Source organism: Struthio camelus, chromosome 2, assembly GCF_040807025.1.
Source record: "Struthio camelus isolate bStrCam1 chromosome 2, bStrCam1.hap1, whole genome shotgun sequence".
NCBI classification, from domain to species: domain Eukaryota; kingdom Metazoa; phylum Chordata; class Aves; order Struthioniformes; family Struthionidae; genus Struthio; species Struthio camelus.
The window spans coordinates 134,882,914-134,908,742 of NC_090943.1; the positions used below are offsets into that span (position 1 = coordinate 134,882,914).

At 38.3% G+C, this 25,829-nt stretch overlaps 1 protein-coding gene across 5 annotated transcripts in view; it reads right to left on the minus strand.

The window, feature by feature from the left end:
• The window catches only part of CHD7 (chromodomain helicase DNA binding protein 7), a 132,475-nt gene that overhangs the window by 51,332 nt on the left and 55,314 nt on the right, over positions 1–25,829 (minus strand). For all 5 annotated transcript variants that reach the window (XM_068932626.1, XM_068932629.1, XM_068932627.1 and 2 more), the window contains one exon: positions 6,199–6,620. In XM_068932626.1, the coding sequence (XP_068788727.1) occupies positions 6,199–6,620 (422 nt within the window). The remainder of the gene's footprint in view (positions 1–6,198; positions 6,621–25,829) is intronic.

The following is a 25,829-nucleotide window of genomic DNA, read 5'->3' on the forward strand; positions in this document are numbered from 1 at the left end:
CAATTGTTTGACTCATACAGCATCCCCGAGTGCTTATCGCACAGGAAGATCCAGACAAAGAGCTTGCAAGCAAGTGAAGTACTTGTAGCAGATCCACCTAAACAAAGATTTCTTTCTAAACTCCATTAGACCCTTCCCTACTCATAGCAGCAGAGTTTGAGCTAAACATCTCTGTAAGAGTGTTTCATGACCCATATATACACACCCGCAAGTTGTGCTCAGCAAGAGACACCCACCGACTAAGTTGGCCGCAATTTCAAACCTTCCACTTGCACCATCAGTTAGAAACAGACACACAAAAAGCACAACTCACTTGGGGAGAACAGGGCCATTCAGAAGCTTCACCGAGAATTTTAAGTTCCAGAGTCAGCTGAAGAATTGCTGTTTGTAAGTGTCTATACACAACTTCTTTCTCCAACAAAGAAAAAAAAAGATAACCGAAAAAAAAAATCACAGAACAAAAACACTGTCTCTTTAAGCAATGTGAGGGCTTTGCTTCCTGGTTTGTCATATTGGGAGTAGCTTCACCTGGCAGGTCGGAACATCAGCTTCCTGGAATTGTCAACAACTCTCGCTGCTCTCCATTTTCCCACAAAGCGAGGGCCATTTGTTCGTAACAATTAAACATATCCACTTTTGACCTAGCCTATTCCACTTTCCAGCAGAGCACACTCAAATCATCCAGGAACGGTGTTAGACTGGACTAAAATTAACTTTCCATATATAAATACAGGTAGGTAAAGATCTGTTCTTGGATACTTTAGAATTACTATTAGGGTCCATGTGTCAATACTTTACTTTGGGTGTATATCTGATAGTACTTTCCAGATCTGGAAACAAGAAATGAGAACTGTAATATCCACATTTAGACAACTATCTTGAACATTTGTCTTTACACACAGGTGAACCCACAACTCAAAGTTCCGCTACAGACGAGACAGTCGCCAGTCCAAACAAAAACCATAAATCTGGCAGAAATTAAAGAACTATGAGCACACACACACACCCCACTGGAACATTTTATAATTGACAGTTAAAATGAGACCTTTTATTCAAGTAATATTAACACAGGCATTTCAGATTAGATGCCTTGCAAGCTGGCTGCCCAGTACTGCTTTCTGGTTTCAGCCTCCTCTCCCTGAGGACTGCATAGCAGACTGCCCCAAGGGGGATCACTAGGAGCACGACCTGCAGAAGGTCAGCGGAGAGAACAAGATGAAGCAAAACGAGGGCTTAAAAGGAAAACAGTCAGGAGACTAACAGCAGAGAAGAACGAACAAATTCAGATTTTAGAACAAACTTTGACAAATAGTGTTTTGCCTCACTTAGTCAAGCAACCACCTACAGAGCTAGGTCAAGCACCAGAAACTTAGAGGGCCAAACTATCTGACGCAAAAATGTCCAAAAAGCAAGGCATGCTTAGCAGGATTAAGAAGGGGAGTAATTAGCCCTTATGTTTACATGGTGCAACTATTTCATTTGATCTGGGTAACTGACAGCTCTGTTTATTAGTGTAATTTATGATGGGTATCAGGACTGGAAGATGCTTTTTCTCCAGTCCAAACATTCACAGTCAGTCAATCACACTACTAAGATCTCTGTTTTTCCATTTGTGAGGCACTATCCCATGAAAAATTTCTAAACAGAACCCTGCTTGGAAAAAATGCTACACATTCATCGTGGAGCAACAAAACCAGTAATAAAGAATCCCACCCTGTCAAAACGTTAGAGCTGACAGACTGTCTTTGCTGCCTAAGCTGAGGCAAACCATTTTTTAAGGCTCCTACAATAATCAAAAGCTTTTTAGCTTTTCATTATTATTATTTGAAGTCAAAGAAGTAGGAAAAACGACAAAAGGATGACCAAGTTTATTTCGGCCTGAAAACTCTGTCAAATTACTAAAAAGTAAACTTTGGTAACAGCGAAGCCTGCAAGGCTTCTCTGCAGTGAAGGCAAAGGTAAACGTTTCATAGCTGAGCAAGTTCAAAAGGGACATTGGGACAGGTGTGAACAGGAACAGCCTCAGTGGACTCGTGCATGGAAATCTCACGCTATTTCCTGTTCTCTCCCACAGGCACCCCCTTTCCTGCCTTTTTCAGGATGATGTGAGCTTCGGACTGGAAACTACCACTATCACCTAGGGACCTCTTTTCCTGTCCTCCAGCTCCCTAAGGTACTGCATCCTGCTGCCCACACCACCCCCCCTCCTTGCAGCAGCCTTTTCCCACTTCCTCAGCCAGAAGCCATCCCATTTCCTATACAACAAATAGCTAATTTGCGCGCCAAAAAGTCAGTCTCCACCCTCCTCCACAAGAAGTAATTACACTCCCTTTGCTAGCAGCAACCAACTCGCCTTACTCTGCATCCCGGTCTGCTGCTGTGCGTCTGGGAAGGGCAGGGGGTTCTCCTGCTGCAGGGAGGGGAGAGGAGGGCAAGCGGAGGAGAAGCAGCAGGTACAAAGAGCCCTGCAAAGCACAGCATCCTCCTAGGAGATGGGAAGGGGGGCGAACAATTGCTCCTGAGAAAAGCTACTATTTGGCCCTTGCAAGTAGTTACTACTGGAGGGAGAGGGAGAGGGAGAGGGAGAGGGAGAGGGAGAGGGAGAGGGAGAGGGAGAGGGAGAGGGAGAGGGAGAGGGAGAGGGAGAGGGAGAGGGAGAGGGAGAGGGAGAGGGAGAGGGAGAGGGAGAGGGAGAGGGAGAGGGAGAGGGAGAGGGAGAGGGAGAGGGAGAGGGAGAGGGAGAGGGAGAGGGAGAGGGAGAGGGAGAGGGATCAGCTGAGCAGCAGCATGATCTTCTCAAACAGGTGGTCTACATCTCCTCCAGGGAGAGGCACAGGAGGAGGAGACATCTGAGCCATGACTTTGCAATTTAGCAGGACTATTGCTTCTCATCCTCCACCTACTTTTGGGAAAAATGCTGACTTTGCATGTGCCCCCAGCTGGCTCAAAAACATTAAGAGCCCAGCTTAACAAAAACCTTTATTTGTGATCTTAAGTTTATCTGCATTTTCTTTTGACCCTGACTAGTTTGTTCCGCAACACGTTTCTCTTTTGCAAATCTTTTCCTCCAGTCACCAACATAGATGCCTTTTTTGTGCTGGCAGGATCAACCAAATTTCCATTAGAACTTTTCGAGTGCCAAAAAGTCATCAAACATACAGCACAATACACAGCAGCCTATTTTGATGTTTGCTTTTTTTTTTTTTTTAAACCGATGCTATAGGACACGCAATTCAAACAAGCACTATATTAAACAGCTTCTTTCATTCTCCAATGTATCTGTTATCCATCACACAGAGCTATGTTTCAGTGAGGCAGGCTGCTCATATTGTCACAACTTACTGTTAAGATAGAAGGGATGGGATTATACCGTTACTTACTTTTGACACAGGCTGTATACACATAGATTAAAAATTTGGTACATTTTGTTAATTCAATAGTTCATAATTTAATCCTGACATTTCAGTTTAAATTTTTACTATTTGGGACTTGTGTTCTATCCAAAAAACCATTGCTCATTTTAAACGTCTGACTTTTGCGCTCGTGTAAAATTCAGGTGCGTAAACTCTTCTCCTATTAAAACCATCTAGGTTATGCAGGAATGAAGATCACTAGTTTTTCCACAGCATTTAGAAATCCAAAATTGCACTACTCTTTCCAATGCTTAGAAGCAAAGTACTGAGCAATATAAGCACCAGTAGTAGACACATGCCAGACATCTTATTAATGTTATCAAAATGTTTTTCATCTACATAATCATGCAATAATTTATATACACTTGCATGAATCTTACTCATCTCAGTTACTGTAATACTTCCTTTCTGGAGTTAGCACTGCTGAAATATTGTGGCTTAACTGATTGTTTGGGCTGTTGATTCATTTAAAAACTTGATTCAATGATCTATGTCACTGGACAGATTTCCCAATCTGTGGGATTGCCACAGCGAACAAATTTTATTTTTCCCCACTAATATAAAATCCTAGAGCACCATAAGAATAGCATCCCAACACAATCAGAAAGTTCATCGAAGAAGTCTGACGCTCAATCTCATCAGACCACAAAATGAGAACAACCTTGTTCTCAAAACAACATTCAGTAGCAGAAAGACAAGTCCCTTACAGGGAAAACAGACTTCCTCAACAACCCTGAGTAAGCATAAGAAACAGCAAATACTCTTAATGCTGCTCCAAGCATGTTTCGCAGTTAAAACAAGAGGGCTTAGTAACTACATGAATGCTGTAGTCATCCAGCCATCCAGTTACAAGAGTTATGGCATGGGAAAGAAGATAGAGAAAAAGACTTCCCTACACATACATCTAAGAAAGCAGTGATTTGTTCCTTCAGAGGAAATACTGCTCCTTTAATCTGCACAGCATGTCCCAAGACTTAAAGAAGACATGCAAAGAGATATTAGCATTGAGTAGGTGGGACAAACAAGTTCTGAGGTTTGACGTCCGGCACAGCCACAGGAACCCATGCATGATTTTGAGCCGGATTCTTTCTAGCCATGTCTTATTAAACAAAGCCTCATTCTAGTAAAGACCTTGCAAAAAATGCACCAGCTGAGAAGTCCTGTAGTAAAAGCTTTTTCTTCTTGGTGCAGAAATTGTTGGGAGATGTGCTATAGCATGCACAACAGTTGTTCAGCCTTCAAAGCTATGACTACACAGAAACAGAATAAAAAGCTTATTTTAGCTGATATGGTATTTTGGCTTCAAAAACATGCATGGGGGAGATGTATAACTTACTAATAGAGTTTTTCTAAGAAATCATTTACTATGTGTATAAAACTCATACCTGGACAGTCAGCAATAGTGTGTGTGTGAATATATATATACATATTAATATATATAAACTTCTGCAATATGAGCTGAATTGACTGTATTTACTGAAAAGCTAATACAGCTGGATCAGAACAACATTTAATTTTACAAGCCAATGTTTATAAATTCTTCTGGAAGCACTCTCTCTGCTTTCTAGTTTAAAAAAAAAAAAAAAAAAACACCAAACCATCTTTTTCTTGCCAAAGAAACAAGTAGTATCTACCTGTGCCTCATTTAGCAATACCACTGTAACTAAACTAACCAATAGCCAGCCTTGCAGAATATATGCAAAGCTCATTCATTAACTATAATTTTTAAACCCTGATACAAATGGATTTTGCAAACTGATTCAGATTAACCAAGTCTGGCTGTGCTTCCATCTGGAAGTTATATTTTATAACACTAGCCACATCTTGAAAAACAGATTCAGATGTTTGGAACAAATTCAGAACAGTTGTAAGAAATTCTAGGTACAAATGAAAAAAATTGAGCTTTAATGTCTTTTTCCTTTCAGTTTTCTTTCAAGTAAGCATTTGTAGTCATGGTGTTTGGGGAGTTGAGGGGTAAGGACAGAATCTGTGTGATTATCTATGACGTATTTACTCATGTATAACAGCAGTTTGTCCTCTCTCATACTACTCTGTAGTATTTTAAGTCTAGACTGATAAAGGGACATGATGCCAATTGAAAACAGCTAAGAAACAGGGTTGAAGCATCTCGTCTATCCAGAAAGATTTTGTACTAGAAAAACTGTTTTTACCTGAAACAGTAAAATGAGTATAATCCCTGCAAGGAGAATACATCAACATCCATATGAAAATGCCTTTTTAAAAAGCAAAGCTTTTAGCCCATAGGTTGTGCCAGTATAAAAGTGTCTGGAAGGGTAGTAAAACTTGTAACAACACTATGTAGCTAATTTCTTTCTTTAGACAAAAACTTCATCAAATCTTTCTTCTCTAAAACCTCCCTCTCTGGATTTCAGTCAAACCAAAAAAATTTCTGTTGAAGCAATTTAATTTCTTAATACACAAACCACAGACAATGACAGATCAATATCAGAAGAAAAGGAGTTAGTTTTGAAATCTTAACAGATCCAGGAACGTTTATTCCTTGAAAAGAAAAATCAGCCTTGTTGGCTATGACAAATACGTCTGCCTTTCCAGCTTATTTAAGAATAATTATGAAGCCATAAACGGGAAATCCAAAGAACAGAAACACGCCTGAGCACTCCTCAAAAATATAGCGTTGCAGACGATAGATGACAAGTGACAAAGCAAGATTTCATCCTCACCCACTCCGCCTACCACAGAGATTCTAGAAATCCCACAAATACACTATTGTCCTCTGAACACATACATTAGTTCTCTGACCTACCTAGTCTTTTTGCTGGTCTTCGGTTTTGGCGTGGCATTTTTTGCTTTCTTTTCCTTTGGCTCTTTAGGGGTCTTAGGGACTTTGGGGGTCTTGGGTTCCTTCTTTTCCTTGGGTTCTTTAGGATCCTTCGGTTCTTTTTTTGTCTTGGGCTTTTTCTTTTTCTTCTTCTCTTCTTGGGAGATATCCACCGAGTTCCTAGTTAGATTCTGGTTGTCAAGTCCCCCAGGAAAGTCTTCCTTACCAAAACCTTTACTGGGACCTTCTGCAGCAATGTGATTGTTTTTCTTTTTCTTTTTCTTTTGCTGTGGCTGCGGCTCAATTGACGGCAGATAATCATCACTTTTCACTAGCTGGGTATTCGGTCCACTAACCTGAGTCATATCCGGCACTGGTTTCTCTAAAAAGGGTTCTGATGGAGAATGCTGGGAGAGACAAACAGAAATGAAATTTTAGATTTCTAACTTTGAATTCTAAAACTTTGCATTGAAAAAAAAAAAAAATCAAACACTCTCTACTTTGGAGCAAGATCTTACAGAGGGAGAAAATACAAAGCAGAAGATTAAACTAATAACATATCTGAAATACTGTACAGCAAAACATTAATACACACACCAGCAATTAAAACAGTGACAAAACAAGCAGAAAAATTTTGATACAGCAAGGGTAAGATTATTCCATAATAAAGTTTGTATACAAAGTGGAAGTATAGAAAACATTTAGGTGTTCTACATGTAGATGCAAAAGGAAAGCAATTGTTATTTCAGATATTTCTATATTCAAAATAGTGGTCAGAATAAATAACCTGGAACAGGTGACTTGGCTGCATTGGAATTTTGCCCTCTGGGGGAAAAAAATGGTTAAAAGTTTGGTTCTAGACATACACTAGGAAAATCAAGTATACTCACTGGCAGCTTTTACACAAAATTAATCAAAGCAATTTACACTAGTTCAGGTGTGACAGCAGGTATTTTGATCAACACATGAAGGAGTAAGCCATTTTATAAAGTAATATGCTGTTACTTTTTATGTCAAAGATTCACAGCTCCCTACTTATAATTGCAATAGATAGTACCTGCTACAAACAAGACAAAGACCTGTCTTAAGTGTTTGTGAAGTTACATTTGTAATAATAATAAGTCCATATAGTGTATTAGGTTCACACCAGACTTGTGAAGAACAGGAAAATCTATGTGTAATCACACAAATGCCAAGTGCCTCGACTAAACATATTGAATATAATTGCATCTCTTCCCTTCTTAACGGCTCTGCTCTACACACAGATCCATGAGCGTGCAATGAAAGAGTATAGGCTCTATCATGACTTTGCAGTTTATCAAGGCTCTAACCTGCTACTCCTCACTGCCTGCCAGCAGTTATAAACTCAGGGCTGAAGTGCTTCCCACGAAGAAAAGTAACAGTATGACACCTTATCAATGTCTTTCTTACAACTGTATATGCGGCCGCACCATTTTTCTATTTTTTTTTTTTTTTAAATGTTTCCACCTTTCTCTTCCCTAAAAATGAAGTCAGGCCTGATTCTAAAATGGAAACAGTCTCTGTAAGACCTGGTCATGAATTCTAGCCATTTACAGAGACGTTTGATTCATTGAATCGGGGAGAAGAAAGGGCTGTAGCAAAACAGATCTTTACTTCCGGGAATAGTAGTGCCTGTGTTAACTATTCGTAATGTTATTCATGTCTCCCTGGTCTATTCTTTTTTCAAACAGCACTCCGGAGTGGCAAACGTGCAAATGCATGACTGCAAATCCGTCACTTCTCTTCTTGCACAAGGGCTAAGTACGTATAGACATATACTTTAACCACCTGGACCTACAAAAAACAGTGCAGGTAAGTTAAAATTTAAGAAATAAAATTCTTAACATCATTACCTGAGAAAACAAAAGCATGTTTACTTGTCCACATATATTAATATCCTTCTCTGCATGTTAACCAACTGAACTAGTGAGGTCCTAACTATTTTCATTTCTTCACTGTAGCAAAAAAAACTTTTACCCTGAACGAATCTGCATGCTTAGAAACTACCCAAGCAGGACAGACAGCAGGCCTACCAAGAAATAAAAACAACACTTTACAGCTCTTTGGGAGAGTTTTGAACAGTGCAAGCTAAACACTACAGTTCCTTATGGAAGACTCGAGGACAGAGGGGAAGTCTGAGTGGCAGACTGAAGATACTTGGTTAATCAAAAACTTTCTGTGCGACTTCTGCATATTCCCTTCTTCCACCTATTAAGATTCTTGTTTGTGCAACAGGGCCGCAGTCTCAGTGGAAAGAGCTCTACTGCGGAGCTGATGCACCCAGTGCATTAGCACCACATCCTTCAAGACCCACCTCAAACAAACTCACTTTAGGCAATCACAAACTAGGAATCGACACCTTTTCTGTGGTCACAATAATGTTCACAAATAGATACCTTCAGGCTGCAAAGTTCACAAAGACTAGATATCTGTACTGAAAACGTTGATCTGTTGATCCGAGGCAGTCAGTGATGTAAATGAGTTCTGCAGTTTAACTATGCATTACCTAAATATATATATTGTTAAAATCCTTTAATTGCTTTCAGTTGGTGGCCTTAATTTAGTTGAATGCCTCCTCAGATTTTTGCTATGACAGAGAACAAAACTCTTATCTACACCTCACGCTGTTACGTATTTATACTGTATAACATTTTATGTTTAGGTTGGAAAGGACAAGATTCATCACATAGATCGCATATAGTGCTTCTTATTCATAGCTTTCAGAGCAGTACTTTTAATTTCTGCAAGGTATTTTTGCACGGTTAACAATTTTTGTCCCCCCTCCCACACTTTCAGTTTTGCAATATTTTTAAGAAACAGTGACATACCACAAAAAAAAAAAAAAAAAAAATCCGGGGGGTAGGGGGGAACACCCCAGTGTAGTCAATACTATTATTTTCCAATTATCTTCAATTTCATACCTCATACATCCTGAGTTCTTCTGAGATGTCAACTGCAAGTTTTATCAAAGTCTTCATTGAGCTCTTCATTGAGCTGTCCACAGCAATACTCAGTCCTTTTCTTGAGTTGATACTGTTCACTTACTATGTCTAACATATGAGAAATTTAAGTCTTCCTTTCTGTTACTCGTTAAATTTGTATTTAGCAAGTACCTTAGGTAGGGAACTACAGTATCTGTTTGCAGTATTAGGAGGGACTTTTACAAACTACATATAAGCTTATTTATGAAGAACAGCTTTTTAGAATAAATCAAAGTTGGCAGTTTTAATTTTTCATCCTTTTTTAAAAATGCAAAACAGCCAAGCTAATGAATATTAAAAACAGCAACAAGTCGAATAACACCACTTAAATTTAGTTCTATAAAATTGTCAAGAGTGCATCTACATTGGTTATATGACTGTCTCAATGAAATCAATATAAGTAGGTTTGTATTATTTTATACACTTGAATATTAGTTTTTTATTCTAATTAAAAAAAATTCTTGCCTCTTCTCTAGACTTTTTTTTTTTTAAACAAAGGAATCTTAACAACTTTCAAAAAAGAAAAGTGAATGTGAGCGTAGGGTATACAGCTTTCCAAGGCTGCACACATCAGTGCCAACCTTTTATGGTTTGCCATTTGCTGTTTTAATGTAAAGTCTTGACATGAGGTTAAGCAATGAAAACGGTAGTGATCGTTTCCACCTTCTATTACCCAGTAACCTTAACAACCAGCCGCAGCGCAATTCTGGAAGATATCAGCCTACCAAAACTCAGACTCTTCACTACCTCCAAAACTTATTCACAAGAGTCTTTCTCAGCACACACAAAAACTATTTAGTCTACATATTACTTGCAAACATTATGTATGAAACTGGAATATAAAAAACTTATAATCTCTTATTTACAATACTAAGTTATGTGGATAACAAAGCATAAAAATTAAAATACCATATTTTTGCTTCACATCATTCACAATCCCCAAAACATTAAGCTACAAAAAGCCAAATCTGCCCCAATTAGGCTTTATTCAATTTTCCTGTCATTTGAAAATGCGTTATTTTTGCCACACACTACTCCCTTTGCAGTTTGGTACATTTTATAATTCACTTTTATATAAAAATCTTGTAAATTGTAGCATTTATTCAGAAAATGGGTGTGATTAACTTTATTTTTTTCTAGGAAGTCTGTGTCTCCAGTTTTGCAATATTCTAAAACTGTATATCCCTAACTGACAACCCTACATTGCTCCCTAGTGTGAAGCTGTGTAGGAGCAGCACAGATCTAGTGAGAATAGATCAGAAGCAGCTTGAAAGATGCATTTCTTTAGCCAAAAACAGTTGCCTGCTTTTTCTTAAGAGGGAAGAAGAGGAAGAAGAATAGGCTGCTATTAATAAATATTAGTTTAAGCCTACTATAGGGAGTTATTTCAAGTAGTTCTACTTCTTTAAATCTACAACAGATTAATTCTGGTTACAGGGTCGCAACTTCTAAATGGGAGAACCCCCATTTTCCATTTACAAAATCGGAAACAGATGTATATTACATTTTCTTTTTTAACCAAAAGATGAAAAATTTATCTGCATACTTCACTGAAATCACTTCTCCTGCTTTTGGTAATAGGCAAAGCTATAATTTGGCATGTTGGTACAGAATTTAATCTTCTATAGGAAAGAAACTAGAAGAGATTAAACACAAATAAGTATTAATATCCTATTTGATATGGCAGCAGAATTATTTCTGGTATTATTTGAAATAAGGTGAAAAGGGTGCTCAAAAATATTGTGTGTTTACTAGACCCACATCTCTTTAAATCTTTTAGAGAAAAGCTGTTTTTGTAAACATTTAACAAAGAACAGATGGCCTGTTTTAATCATGCGAAAAAACCTGGAGCTCACATTAATACTCCTACCACAGACTACTGGGTCTAGCCACCTCCCTAACCAACAGCATGGTACAGTCTTCAGTAATGCCATTTAATTTCACAATGGACATTTTCTCATCAATTCCCACTGCTTGACAGTTAATCAATGCTATTAACATGCAATATCACAATGCAGGACACTCTTAAAGATCACAGCTTATTAGAACAAAATAGAATTTTTCAAGTACTCTGAACCTTTAAAATAATTTGCAGCTCAACAGGTTACCCCGGACAGCAATATGCTCCCTCATAATAATTAAAGGCTAACCATATCAGAACGAATTAAAAAACAAAAGCAAAAAACACTATCGGAGAAGTTTCTTCTGGAGTGCAAAATCTCACTTTTCTGCAACTCAAGTGTATTTTAAAATTTGCAAACATATATTTTAAGTTGCTGAGATTTGATAAAGGGAAGAGTTAAGATGCACGCACTTCACGGCTGTTTGCACATGTAGATCTAAACTCATTCTCTGCAGCTCAAGGAGCAGATTCATGTCTCAAATAAGGCCTGTTACATAAAGTAGCAAGAAGGACAGGACGCAGGATTATGCCAGGGAGGGTTAGTGGCGGGGAAGGAGGTTAAGGAGGAGAAATCTCTCTGTCGCTTGAACACGGATTGAACCACAATCAACTATACTTAAGCACTGAGAACGGATGAGCGTCAGTTCCCCAGCAGAGCAGCAGCTTGAGCCAATATTGAGGTTTAAAGACACTGAAGCAAGAGCAGTAAAGTATGTGACATGACTCAGCTAACTTCGTCAAATTTAAACATCAACACTAAGCTAAAGAGTTAACTTTATTTTTACCAGGACTATTTTGATTTCTACCAGGTGTATTTCCACACTCCCTACTCTCTCCCATTATTTTGGGAAAGATATACTGCAACCATATTTTATTTAAATTTTCTTGGACTTTGATTTATTAACTAAGTTGTATAACAGTAAAGTAAGCACCAATCAGTTCCCACTGCCTCCAAAATAAAACCTCTCCAATGTGATATCTACAGAATGGAAATTTTCACTTTAGGTAAATCATTACTGAATATTCTCTTTCGCAGCAATCACGGTTCTGTTAAGTTATCACCTTCCCTTTGAAAAAGTTAAACAGCAACCTGTGCCCAAAGAAAGTTCTTTTAAAACACCAGAAAGACTACAGCAACACATGCAGGAACAGAGCTGTACGTACTGGCGCAGAGATCACTCTTTCAGAATCTGTATCCTGGTGCCATGGTTCTCAAGGTGTTAAAAACTATCCCATGTAGAACTTGTCCCACTGAGTACGCCTTTCAAAAGTCACTGAAAGGATTCATCATCCATCTGTATTATTCAGAGATACTAATCGTGACTATCCCCTAAACAAAACCATTTGGAAAGTTTCCCCGATCACGTCTCTCCTTTTCAAAACCTTCCTATCTATAAAATGCGTTGTTCCTGCAGTTCTCAACTTGTCTTTTCAGAGCTTCCAACATGAGCCCCACCTTGTTGCTCCATATATCCCTAAGCAAGCTTAAGTTTTTTGTAGACTAACATTAATATTTTTCAGACACTGTCCTGCTGCAAAACTGGTGAACCAGTAAAAATTCCAGAGTAAACAGGATTCAGCACCACCTCAGAAATCTCAACCAAGTCCCTGTGGCTACATTCAACAATGGCACAGCTGTACAATTTTGTCTATAATCGCTAACGTCCAGAAATATCCTCAAGGATACTCTCACACCCATAATCCTTTCCAACACTTGTTTTACCAATGAATTTCTCCTCCTTTTTCACAAGTGATCTCTTTCCTTTGCTCTGAAACCACTGCCTTTAATTCTGGTTTCAACCATAAGGTCTTCAAGGACAACACTATTTGTTGTATGAAAACACTTAGCAGACCTTAGAGTATTTGGGGCAATATGCTGCTTTTTAGAGTACTGGTATCTCAGTACTGCAGAAACCCCTCTAAAACTCTTATTTTCAAAGTGACACCTTGTATTTGTAAACCTGCAACTGCCATCAATCATCTTTAACGCAATAAAGGAGAACACATCTCACAAGATGAGAATGCAAGAAACTACATCTACTTTACAAATAGGGTCAACAGGAACCTTGTAATTTACCAGATCTGCTGCCACATTTCCACTTCTACAAAATACAGATAAAAATGTATCAAAAACAAGTTCCATCAACACTTTCTTAGCAAGAAATAATTTGAGAAGTAAAAATCACTTTGCATCAAAAGATCATGTTTTAGTGAAGTGCTATTGTAATAATATTTTCTCTCTTAAGCAACTTTTCCTGCTCTGTTCCTATTAACAGAAGCTATTTTTAAAAAACAGTTGTAACTATTAAAGAGTTAATATTTTTTGACTTAAAGTTTTCAGAAAAACTCTGAATCAAGACAAGTGGAGTGTTGGAGTGTTGATGCTGGTAGCACCCCAACACGAGTGGGAACAATTAAAACCGATCTTAATGCTTTCAGCCATCACTGAAAAATCTGTCCACTGCTAATTTGGTGGAGCTGCAAATATCGCCCAGTTATTCTGTACGAGAATAACAGATAACTACATAGAACCGATCAGAGTTCCTTAACCGAGTCTCAGCACAACTATAGTATTAGAATTATTTATTTTCTGCTCTGGTAACACAGATTACAAAAGATAGATGACACTAACGTGGCCATCCAAAAAGCAAATATCCTATTATATTTTATACTAATCATACGTAGCAACACAGTATTCTCCCGCTTTATGCAATAACAAAACTATTACTATCAGCCAGTGAACTGAGCACTGATGCGTTTGATCACAGTTCAAAAATAACCAAGCATCCTATAGCAAGAGGTCGTCTTGTTGCTGATCACTGACCAAAATCAACATCGATGTTTATCAGACATTATCAGACAACTGCCAACCCAAAAATAATGGAATGTGTATTCTCTAAATTACTCCTCCACATAACAAACCACAATAATGACAACAGTGATTTTTTTTTTTTGTAACTGCTAATGCAATGGTCCACAAGACAAACATTTTATTATGAAGTAGCCTATATCGTAAAATGATTAGTATATACTGGCTTAGCTGGCTTAGATGACAGTATAGGATTGGTCCTAACGCAATCAGGGCGGGTTCTAAATATTACACACCAATTGCTAGCACAATCCTGACACCCCACTCTCCATCACCACCAACTAAGTAGTCAGGTCAAGGATCCGTGTTTTTAGCAAATTTTTCATTAGCTCTGGCAGTACTGACACATAGAAGAGGTGGGACAAATAGATACTGAATTCCTAATGGCAATCCCGCATCGCTCACACTGACAACTCGTGTTCTACCTCCAGTACATCTTCCTTCCACGGCCGCGTCAGAGGAGGCCTTGCTTCTTTGCGTGCGCTCCGTTATCAGTCAGTCAATATGCTGGAAACTCCTGCCAAAAGGAGTTTCACCACCGAAGTTTTGCAAAGCTTATGCGCCTGCTGTGTCACAGGTGGGAAAATGACAAGCAGACCAGCAACTGTCCCACTGTAAAGTGGCACATATGCCAAAGTAGCCCATAAACAACATCATCTTAATACCTTAACTTCTGCCAAGTAGGAGGTGTATTTAAAAATGGGGATTTTTTCTTTATGAAGTTATGTCTGTCCACTACGCAAGCACAACTTCTAAGATATCTAATGCTTACTAGAGAATTCCTTGGATTAGTAGAGAATACCCACAAAGTTTATTACCAGTCTTTTCCAACCCCTCTGAAACAAGGTGATGGCTGTACCACTCCAGGCAAGCTAGGGAAGTCATGCAATAAAATAAGAGCGTGTCAGAATGAAACAGTTTCCAGAGCACCTAGTACAATACTTCAACCTCCCAAGAAGGAGGTGGAGGAGGAGGGGAGGAGGAAGATTCACATATTTGGCTGAAAGAATGATTTTCAAACAAACTATTATTTATATACATAAGCCTTACAAAGACTAACTTAACATTTTAGTATAAATGTAGGCTGAGTTCCTCTTCTTGTGCTTACTTTGACATTTCCCCCCTACACACACAAGAAAAAAAAAAAATCAGCTTCACTATGAAAATGAAGCAGTTTCTCTGCAGTAGTAAAATCAGAACATTTTGCTGTTCTTAGACACATTTTATAGTCATGCCTGAAATCAAAGTTCACAAGGAAAGACAAAAATTGTACTGTCCTGCATACACTTTTCTCCTCCCGCCCCCATCAGAATTCTTTCCAGATAGCTACTGAATGTCAAATATGCAACAAGTTATCCCTCTCCCAGAAGCAATTCTAGCATTATATTACCATCATCACAGGTTATAACTCTGGAATATCAACTGTGATTGTGATTTAACACCCCACTCCCAAGAAAAACCCAACAAGAACAGCCCTGACTGACTTGGTGTATTAAAGTGCCCACAGCTTAGCTATAGTAATCAAAGCAATAGATGTCCCACGGAATTTTGTTTTTCCACAGAAGACTTAAAAATCACTCAGACAACAGTTTTTAAGAGTGACTTTAATTAGCTTATATCCACTTCTAGCAGTACCTTTCTCTACTGTTATTCAAATCCGAATCACAGTGACCCAGGGCAAACAGCTTCAGGTTTATGCCTGGGGAGAAATTCACAGCTCAGTGTACTCAGTACAAACGCTGCTACTTCTGACCACAACGGAGGAGCAAAAAAAGTTCTGTTTGTGCTTCTACTGCTGCAAGCAGCAGCAGCAGCTTTACACACCAGCAAGAGCATTACATACCACACCAGCAACTAACAACATTTCTGTTCTGGTACTTTTTCCTCTTCTAACCCTATAGTTACAGGAAAACTTATTTCACAGGCTATATATGTAATTTCAAATTTAGAAGGTATGCCCCTCACTTTTTTTTTTTAATCTGCAAAAAATTAAATCTGTAATTTAGATGAAATACACTTTCATCTGCAGAAGAGGGAACAAAAAAAGGGCGGGGAGAAGGAGAAAAGCAGCATGGGCTTTTCCTAGATGGAACCAAAGACGAGCAGGCCAGGCAATTTTTATGTCTCTCTGTTCAGCTATGCCTAAGGATCAAGTAAGCACAAGCTTCAGAAACACCACCTGTTGGACGGGCATCCCTGTGAACCCTGATCCGTTGTTTGCAAAGACGGTATGAAACACGTTAGAACTTCGAGGATGAATCCAAAGGACCAAACTGCAGTGAAAACCGTAAGGAGGTATGGGAGCAGAGATGTATTCGGGCAACGCGGCATGGGTAGAAGCGCGTATTGCCCCAGTCTGTTTTCTTGGCACCGCTACGTGTGTATGAAGAGCATACACGCTTCCCACTGCCATTTCCCCTCCTTGCATAGCAGCGCTCCAACTCCGTCCCATCAGTTCTACCACACGTTGTTATCGCCCCTCCCCCAACACAAATCCCACTTAAACGGGGCTCCCCATACTGCCCATTTTTGTTTGAACAGCAAGCCAAAGTTTCCTACACATCCCCTGCCTACCTTCCTCCCCCTTCCTCCCCGCCAAAGTCCCACAGCTCTTCTTGCCGTTCCCTTCTCCTCTGTTCACTCTGTCAAGCTTCTCTAGACATGTTCATTATGCCTGTGCCAGAAAAGCCCAAAACTCTGCTTCAAACACTTCATGCCCAGGGACTAGCTGCCACACTTGTGCATATGCACTATCCTCTCTTTTCACGTGGGCTCAGGTATCTTCCGGTCTCCCCCACCAGCCTGGGGAGATGAGAGTACGAGTCCCAGGCAACTCTTTCGGGGCTCTCGCGGTAAGCACATGCTGCTGGCCCCACACATCCCCGCTCAGGCAGCTGCTAGCCCCTGTTCAAAGGCAACGCTAGGGCGAGGGCCTGCAACGCATCTCTCCCACCTCAGAGAGAGCACACTCCTCTTGGGAGGCCGGCTGGGAACCATCCCTTGTAAAAATGAAGGAGGCATGCTGGCTAGCAACCGAAGGCCTTTACTTCATACAGTCAAACAATAAAATAGAGCAAAATACAGCAAGCACCAGCAAAATGGTTACAAATGTATTTTTAGAAGACTGCATTTATTAGCATACGGTGTTTGTTCCAATACTTCAGTAAGACCGTCAGCAAGACCTAGCTTCTCTGTCACTTTCCTAACACCTGTACAAGACAAGTGAAAGAAAAGCCCAGCCTTTTGGCTTTAGAGTTGCTTTTAGATTCCCCCCCACCCCATACACACACCACCTCGACTCACTAAACGTGCACATTTAAGAAGTCTGCACATATCAACAGTACATCAATCAACAGTTTAACGACAAACATGCATCAGATTACCAGGCTGGTAAAAAGCGGATACAATTCAAAGAGAAGCTTTAATGAACCTTATTATTTCTACCTGCAAGCCCTCTTCGGAAAAAAGAGCAAGTTTTCCCCAAAGGTATAAACACATCATGTTCTAGTAGCTCTAGCAAAGGGAAAGGGCATTAGATGTTTAAGATGCCACTAGATGGAACTAAGACAAGACTCAACTCTGGGTTTTCATTGCTATACATATAAAGGAAGCCCTACTTAGAAGTCCTGCAGTACCTCCATGATACCATCTGCAAGTACTTTCATTAAATAATAAAACATTCTGAACTCTTCCATGGTTTGCAGCAAGATTTTTCAAATTCACCAAGAAGCCTTGCAGATGGGGTTTGCTAGGTTAAGAAAAATGAGCTCAAAGTATTAAGAAAAACACCATCGCTATTACACATACTACATTTTGGTTTCAGTTTAAGGCTAACAAACTTTTAGTTCATCAATATTTTATCTGGATGACTACTGGACTCCGCTCTTCAGCATATGGGGATGAAGGATAAAATATCCCTCCTCTTACTTTTGCATCTCCCAACCCCTTCCACCCAAAGTGAAGGTGCACTGTATCCACAATCAAAAGATGAAATTTTCTAGAGTCATTACTTCAGCTAGTGCTAAATCTAAAGATGTTTTCTACAGCTTCTACTCAGAACTTTTATATTGCAAATTTAAAAAAAGACATACACAGAGTTCTCCAATTCCATTAACTTCTTATACAATAAAATACATGAGACAAAACCAATGCAATGAAAGTTAATCCTACTCTAAAACAATTCTATTTTATTTTTCTGATTTTAAAAAAATTCAGCAACTTTAAATATTGCTATTATGATAACAGTCTCTTCTCAGAATTTAACAAAAAAGGCCTTATTTGGTAAATACATTTTCTGATACCATCAGATGATATCCACAGTAAATCAGTCATTTTGTCTCTGCTATTTATGTGTTCTCCAAATCTCAAGATGTTTTCCTTGCTGCAGTTTCAATCTCACAGTCCATGTGAGCATGCTTCATACTACTAGATTCACAGTTTAAAATGACCTAACATTTTGTATCAACTTTGTAAATGCCATTCCCTTAGTTACAAATATTTCCAAACTAATAAAAGAAACAACCTCCAAAACCACCCATACACCCCCCATTTAAAAAAAAAAAAAAAAATCACACACTACCTTTTTTCTCTTAGCTATACCCAATCATAAGTTGGAGTGACTTTTCTGACCCACTTTTATCCAGTGTCATATTATTTTTGTTCAGTAGTATATTCAAAAGCTTTCTCTAGGTATCAACCAATGGATCATCCTGCAAGTCCTGCAAGTGAAGGAGTCACAATGCATGCAACAATGCATATTTTTGCATTTTCTTCAAAAAAATGTTGTTTAAACTCCACTGTAAGACTAAGAAAAAAAATCCTAAAACTATTCCACATTTTAAACAAATTTTAAAATTTTAGAAGTCAGTATAAATTATTTAGGTTTCAGCCTCAAATACTTGAAAATAAAATAATTACTATAGGTAATGTCACCAATGAAACAAATTCTGTTTCCTAGTATAGAATATTTTACGATTACAACTCAAACATATAGACTGACCCTCTCCAGTTATTTTTAGAACTGTTGCCCCATTCAGCACACACATACATGGATAGGGCTCTTAGATTAAATCAGATCTGAATGACTAAGATACTATCCTAAAGACAAGACTTACATTTACCTTGAAAACTTGGAAGAAAGATCGCAAGGAGATGGCCCATGATGAAAGCAGTGAATGTCACGAAAGAATTTACTGCCCTTTCTTCTGCCACAGCCTAAACTCACTGTGATGCTTTTCTATTTTTTTTAAACAAATATTTATTTCTTGCTAAACACAGACCTCTAGCAAGGGACATACCATGCATCCTCCTCTTGAGGAGTGCTCACCAATCACGACTGCAAGCAAATGTGTTCAGTGATAACTACTGGCTTCAGCATTAAGGCAACATAGCCTGGCACAACGCAAATGAAGAAGCCCAAAATCCTATCTTCAGCACTGTTTGGCATCAGCTATCTCTCTGTCCTCCTCTCTTGGTATCCTCATAGTTAAAATGAGGAAAATATATTGCAGGAGAGTTTGGAAGATGATTTACTTAGTAGTAGTTGGGGTTTTTCAGTATTATGAAAAAAAAAATACTACAGAAAAGCTCAGGTAGCAAATAACTCTTTACCGTAGATATAAAAAGAGACAAACTTTGCAGGAAGAGTTTGTTTTATAAGAATCAGTGATATTCAAGATAGGGTTTGGATAACATACAATAAATAAATTATCAAGCCATACCTTGAATAATAAGAACAAACAAATTAAGCAGCTGCTTATATCACAGGAGACCTGCTGCAGGTGGGAGAGAGAGAACAGACAAAATACGATTACGTACAGCTATCGCACCCTATTTTACAGGCACAAAGAACTTTTGATAGTCTTAATTTTGACCTTTCTTAAATTCCAGCTTTGCAGCTTGGAATTCTACAGACACAAGCACCTGAAACGTGTACATTAAATTACAGTTTAATACATCCTGTAGCTCGCTGTTGCTTCTTGATACATAGTTTGAGCATACACTTAAAAGTACACCCCAACATATTCCCTAAAGCCTTCTCCCCAATTGTACGTACAAACAAAGATAGACTATATACGGTTAAGAACATTTACACTTTCCTTGGATGTCCTCACCACATCCCTCTTTCACAAGTATTTTACTTGACATTCATGGCAAAGTGAATACTTAACGTGATACGTTAAAGCATTCAAGTGGGGGGCAGGGGCAGAAAACATGAATTAAAAGCTATTTTTATATAGATCTGAACATTTTACCTGTTAACCTTCACTATGTTCTTTCAATTTCCTCTTCTTATTTCTGCCCCCTCCTCCAAAACTATAGCTGTTTCTATGTTCAATTTCTGATATAGCAAATCAAGAACGTAACAAAACAAACAAAAACCATCAGCTAGATTATATGGGTACTTCCTCAGTTACATACTCAAGAATTAACGCTTTCCATTTTGTCACATAGAAGATACCCAGTCCTCAGGTTAAATAAGTTTTAAGAAGATTAAAAAAACATGATGGGAAGGTCAGTTTTTCTTCCCCCTCTCCTGTCTCTAAATAGAAAAGAAAAGAAAAAAAAAGAAAATACAGCACCTTGTGAGATGGCTTTCTTACATTTTCATTTGTTTCAGATATACTCCTAAATATTAAGAAAAAGTAGTAATTCTAGAAAAGTTTCTTCGATATGTAAAATTCTAACCAACCTTTAAACACCTGCAGCTGATCAACTCATAGAAATCTGAAGGCAAAAGATACAATATATCTTTAGCAGTGGTCTTTTAAACCAATGATATCTGTTTTATGAGAGGAAAATTATTAAAGATGTAATGGTGGCAATTACAAAAGCCAAGAGTTTGAATGGCTCAATGGCTGAGTCATACACCTTTTGCCTGTAATAGGCTCCATTACAGCCCTGAGCTCAAGCTGTGGGAAGAGGATTGCAGATGAGTAAGAGGAATTAGTATTTTTAAGTGTTACTGTAAAGAAAGGTGTCCTTTAAGCATTAGGCACTTGCAACTCTAACAGCAGTACAGTGGCTTGAGCTTATTCAGATTCCTAGTATTAAATAGGATGTTCTTAAATATGCAGACACCTCAAAACACTTTTAAAGAAATCATTACACCTGTTGGCATAAAGCCACCACAAATTTAACTACCATTTCATATGCATTTCCAAACTTCAAATACTCAGTACTTTTATATTTTCTGCTATGTTATTACCGCTGAACTTTGGGCTTTGTTTATGTTTACAGGAAACAACGTAAGACAGTAGAGCTGAAGACTACTCTAAAGAAATTTGTACTTAACCACAGGATGCCTGTAAACAACTAGTGGGGTGTAACAGTGAGGAAAAGAAAATGAAATGTTAAAATGCATCTCAGACTGATTCCCAGGAAACACATGGAAGTATTTGTGCCCTAGTAATCACTGTATACGGTTCTGATCATCCACATGAACAACAATTAGAGTTAAAGCACATGGAGGTAAGCATTACCTTGAGGGAGAAGGCTAGAAGAACTTAGCTTATTTTAGATAGATGGTTATTTATGAAAAAAAATCAGCAAGTCCAAGTACAGGAGAGAAAAAGAGTTAAGGTGAAGGGTAAAACTGGCACAAGAACAAACTGGGTATAAAACCAGTCACTAATAAATTTAGGATAGCAAGTCAGATGCACGTTCCAACAATCCCAGCAATCAGCTTTGTGCCCAGATTTCAAAAAGGGGTAAGGGGCACAAAAGCTAGTTGCTGTTTAAATGGAAGCTTGAGGAGTTTATGAGAAGTACTTCACAAGATGGTACACGTGACATAAGATGATGTACATAAGACAGTACACGTGAGGTTCAACTCAACGGCCAAGAACATCTTTACAAGTGCTTTGCTCCTAATGACTAATGATAGTTCAAAAAAAAAAAAAACAAAAAAAACCCAACAACAATAGCAAGATCTTGTTTAGGTTTAAAAAGAAATATAGTTATTTTAACAAATGTAAATTTGAAACATGACAAATATTGAATATTTAGGTTCAGAAATGAGTTAAATATGCTCAGAACAACCATTTATAGCTAATTTTCTGGAGGAAGAAGATACTCTATTGTAAACAGACTGATATAGCTGGTAAGAAGAGCTTTTGGTCATGTAGATTTTTTCTTCAGATCTGGAAAACACTGTTGGCTGCCCAAGTGTTTTTTTGTTTTTGTTTTTTAAAGATTGGTCAATATAGCTGGGAAAAAAATTATTATTTCTCCCCATAAGCCTTACTCTGCTCACGTTCTTAACTTATCACAGCTATGACTACTCAGATACCATAAGGACGAGACCCCGTGATTTTGTAACATCTTTCTTGGAATACAGATTGTCTTTTCTCATATCATGACTGTCATTCAAAACATACCATTACTGCTTGAAATAAAGGGTTAATTTTTAACCAAGGACTCCACAGTTTGTGCCCTATTGCAATGGCCTTGTCCCTTGCCCATCTGCACAACTTTCCCAAAACATAAGGCAGAAGTCATTTTTATTTTCATGTATTCTAGATTCGTACAGATTTGATACAAGTAGAATTAAGTAAATTCTGGTCAATAGTTGCTTATTTACACAGTTACAGTGTTTTAATATTTGCGATATACTTCTAAGAACTGAGTGCGTGCAGAGAATACTGGCTTCCAGCTTCCAATTGCCATGTATTCGTCTTAAATTGCAAAAGAAATATAACCAAGAGGCGCTTGAGATGATTTTACCCCTTTTTTTCTAACGTTCTGCTGGAAAGCTTGTTCTTCCTCAAGAGCTTAAACACAATTCCCTAACACAAGAGGGCTGAATCAATGAGTACAAACAAAAGGTAGAGTAATTTCTTCCTTTAGGAAACAAAATTGTTTTCCATAGAAATTACCCCAAAGTTCCCAGTTACAGCAGCCCCCTAAATGCTTTGACAATTCTCCAGTTAATTTACAACCTAAATCCTCTCTCTCACCTCACCCATTGAGGTGATCAGATGGTTTACAGGAGTGCTTTGTTTTGGTATAAGTTAGTACAACTTAGTGTAGAGACACTTGGAAAAGGCAGAGGGAAGCAAGAGTTATCTTTTATTGGTAGATATATGAGAGTTAAGCAGTTAATCACTGAAAGAGCGAGACTGTGCAGGTCACTCTTCAATAACTTGATGCAGCCCCCAGGTTTCACTAGAGATCTATATTTATATATAAATATATAAAATGTGTGCGAGTATATTTTATATAAAATACATGCACATAAGTGTATATAAATATACACACACACTTGTGTGTATGTGTATCATTTTCCACAACATACGATTTCATTGCTTTACCTAGTGAATAATACTAACATCTACCCCTTTTCACTGTCTACAGTGCAAAGAATGCATTCCTACATTAAAAGGCAAATAGTCTTTACCACGTCACCTTCTGCTGATCACGATTTCAACAATACTGTGTTTGTGGCTTTCAAGAAATAAATTTTTGTTTTTTCTAGGGTTGAAACAAGGTCGATACTTCCGTGCGCACATTTAAGAGTCCCTACAGCTCTGCACAAGAATTTCCGGTTATCCGATCAGACATATTTTTGTTAAAAGTCCTTTAAAAAACAGAAAGTTACTTTCTGAAGCTGCAGTGATTATTTTGGATATAATAAAACACAAAGCAGAATATGAGACATACACCCAAAGGCTTTCAACTTTTGGGAGACATACAGACAAATACACAGTAGAAGTCAGTCTGGCATCTGAGAAAGCATACAAGAGTTCAAAACAAGTAGTGTCACTTTTTTTACTGAAGGCTTCTGACATTTGCACCTCTGAAAGCATCGGGAAGCAGACCAGATCCTTCCCAGAGCAATTGGGAGCCAAAGGGGGATGCTGATTAGTGGCTGAGGAAGGGTCTCTGCCTGCCTGCCTGCCTCAGGCATATCGCTTCACTGCAGATCCCATCCTACACAACGGCAACAGTGACCGGCTTCGCCTTCCTCACCCATGTAGTGCTAATGACTGAAATTATTCAAAAGTTCTCTGAGGGAAGAACTTAACAGACATACGGAGTACACGTTACAAACTAACACCATTTTTTCCTCATTGGCTTACTAATACAAGTCTCAAAACAATTCAGGTAACTGAGCGTTTACACTGTCATTTTCCCCTACAAAATTTCCAGCTTCACAGAATTTGGTTGGTTCAGTTATGCCTACTTCTCCACAAATTCAAAAGGCAAACATAAAATTCCTAATATACATTCTCTTGACTCTTTCCATAACCTTTCCAAAAAGAGACAAGTCCCACTATGCAATCCATTACTTAAAAGAGTACTGAAGAATACCATACTTTGATCAGCCAATACAGAATTGTCCTTCAAGATTCTTTCCTGGAGAGATCTTTTCTATGCTTTGCTTTCCAGGAGGGTACATCAGCTGTCATTTCAGATACCAGTCCGGATAGATTCACTCTGAAGCGAGACTTATGTTACATAGAACTTACATAGAACTCTGTTTTGTCAATTATTTTATTTTATTTTAATTTGTAAGCTTCTAGTCGTTTTCCAGTGGTGGTGTTAGTCTCTTTAGAAATTTCTCATGTACGTGTTGCCGTTCAACACAAATTTGCTCTCCCAGGCCACTCAGAAGTGGTCCATTGGGGACTTCTGAGGTATACAGATCACAGGATGAAACCACTGACTCAAAGAAGTCTTAATGGATACATGTGAGATACAAAACCAAAAGAGACTGTCAATAATCAGTTCCATTTTTCTCTTGGGGTAGATAGATAGCGGCTCTCCAAATGGCCTTTCCATTGCCTTATTAACTTCAGCATGACGAAATGGGCTTGAAATCACAGACTTGCTAGAAATCCTTTGATGATATGCTAGCCAAGCTCCATTCATGTCAAAGAGCCCAAGATACTTCTCAAGCTCTAGGTATCTAGCCACAGCAACAAATAAAAAAAGCCTTTGAATATGCTATTTAATATTCATACTATTACGTGTCACAGCACGATCTTTTCCCAGCTCCTGTAGTCGTTGCACTACAACTAACAATTAAAACAGAATCTGCCATTAGAATGAGGGGGGGAATCACTACACTATTTTTCTGTGGACAAATATCTCATTACAAGTACCCATTAAGATAATTCTTACTTATAATGTCTAAATCAAATTTTAATATGCAACCAGTTTTAATAACTTTTTTCTATGAAACGCTGAACACCTCATCTCTCATTAAAAAAAAAAATAATAATTAGGTCCAGTCATCTTTAGAAAGCCTATAGTAAAATGTAAAACTTCCTATACATAGTAGGTCTTGAATTATAGCACCTACAGAGTCATATTTTGTTTTAGATTAGATCTAACTCACTGCTTTTAAAGTGACTCTTTAACTTACCCTCATTACCACCAAAAATAATGATTAGGTAGTAACACCAGGCCATCCTCTTTTATGATCGAATACGCTAGGATTATTCTTTGTAACCTGCCACCAGCCACATACTGAGTACACCCTTATTCCTAGCTGGGTAACTTTTGCCATTCAGCAGAATGAACTGGTATCAGAAATAGGTGATGGTAAGTTGAGCCTCAGTCTTCAGTCTGCTGCTCTTGTGACAGTTTGTGGCTGCTGCTGCACATCTCTTCCTCCATTGCCCTGTCCAGATGCATGCTTTTGACAAAGTGCAGCCAACCAAAGTACTTCTGTGTCATATAAGATAAAACAGAGGTTCTTGAGATACATGTTACTGTATATTACAGGAGGGAACTTCAGGAACTGCTCTATCCATGTTGCCGAACGCCTCCTGGACACATGGTACAGAAATATTAGCATTACAAAAATGAAACAAATGGTTAACAAGCAATTTGGGCC